This window comes from Fukomys damarensis, unplaced genomic scaffold, assembly GCF_012274545.1.
Source record: "Fukomys damarensis isolate Sample0158 unplaced genomic scaffold, DMR_v1.0_HiC HiC_scaffold_35, whole genome shotgun sequence".
In the NCBI taxonomy this organism is placed as follows: Eukaryota; Metazoa; Chordata; class Mammalia; order Rodentia; family Bathyergidae; genus Fukomys; species Fukomys damarensis.
Genome location: NW_022900947.1, coordinates 8,197,914 through 8,198,305, shown reverse-complemented (window position 1 = coordinate 8,198,305; position 392 = coordinate 8,197,914). Strand labels below are relative to the sequence as shown.

Genomic DNA, 392 nt, shown 5'->3' with positions numbered 1-392 from the left:
CCGCGGAGGAGGAGGAGGAGGAGCCGGCGGCGCCCAAGCCGCGCAAGAAGCGCTCGAGGGCCGCCTTCTCCCACGCCCAGGTCTTCGAGCTGGAGCGCCGTTTCAACCACCAACGCTACCTGTCCGGGCCGGAGCGCGCCGACCTGGCGGCCTCGCTGAAGCTCACCGAGACGCAGGTGAAGATCTGGTTCCAAAACCGTCGCTACAAGACCAAACGCCGGCAGATGGCCGCAGACCTGCTGGCGTCGGCGCCCGCGGCCAAGAAAGTGGCGGTGAAGGTGCTGGTGCGGGACGACCAGAGACAGTACCTGCCCGGCGAGGTGCTGAGGCCGCCCTCGCTCCTGCAGCTGCAGCCGTCCTACTACTACCCGTACTACTGCCTCCCGGGCTGG

General features: G+C 68.6%; 1 protein-coding gene across 1 annotated transcript in view; it reads left to right on the top strand.

The window, feature by feature from the left end:
- The window catches only part of Nkx3-2 (NK3 homeobox 2), a 2,103-nt gene that overhangs the window by 668 nt on the left and 1,043 nt on the right, over positions 1 to 392 (top strand). Inside the window, exon 2 of the mRNA XM_010641934.1 lies at positions 9 to 392. Coding sequence (XP_010640236.1) covers positions 9 to 392 — 384 coding nt within the window. The remainder of the gene's footprint in view (positions 1 to 8) is intronic.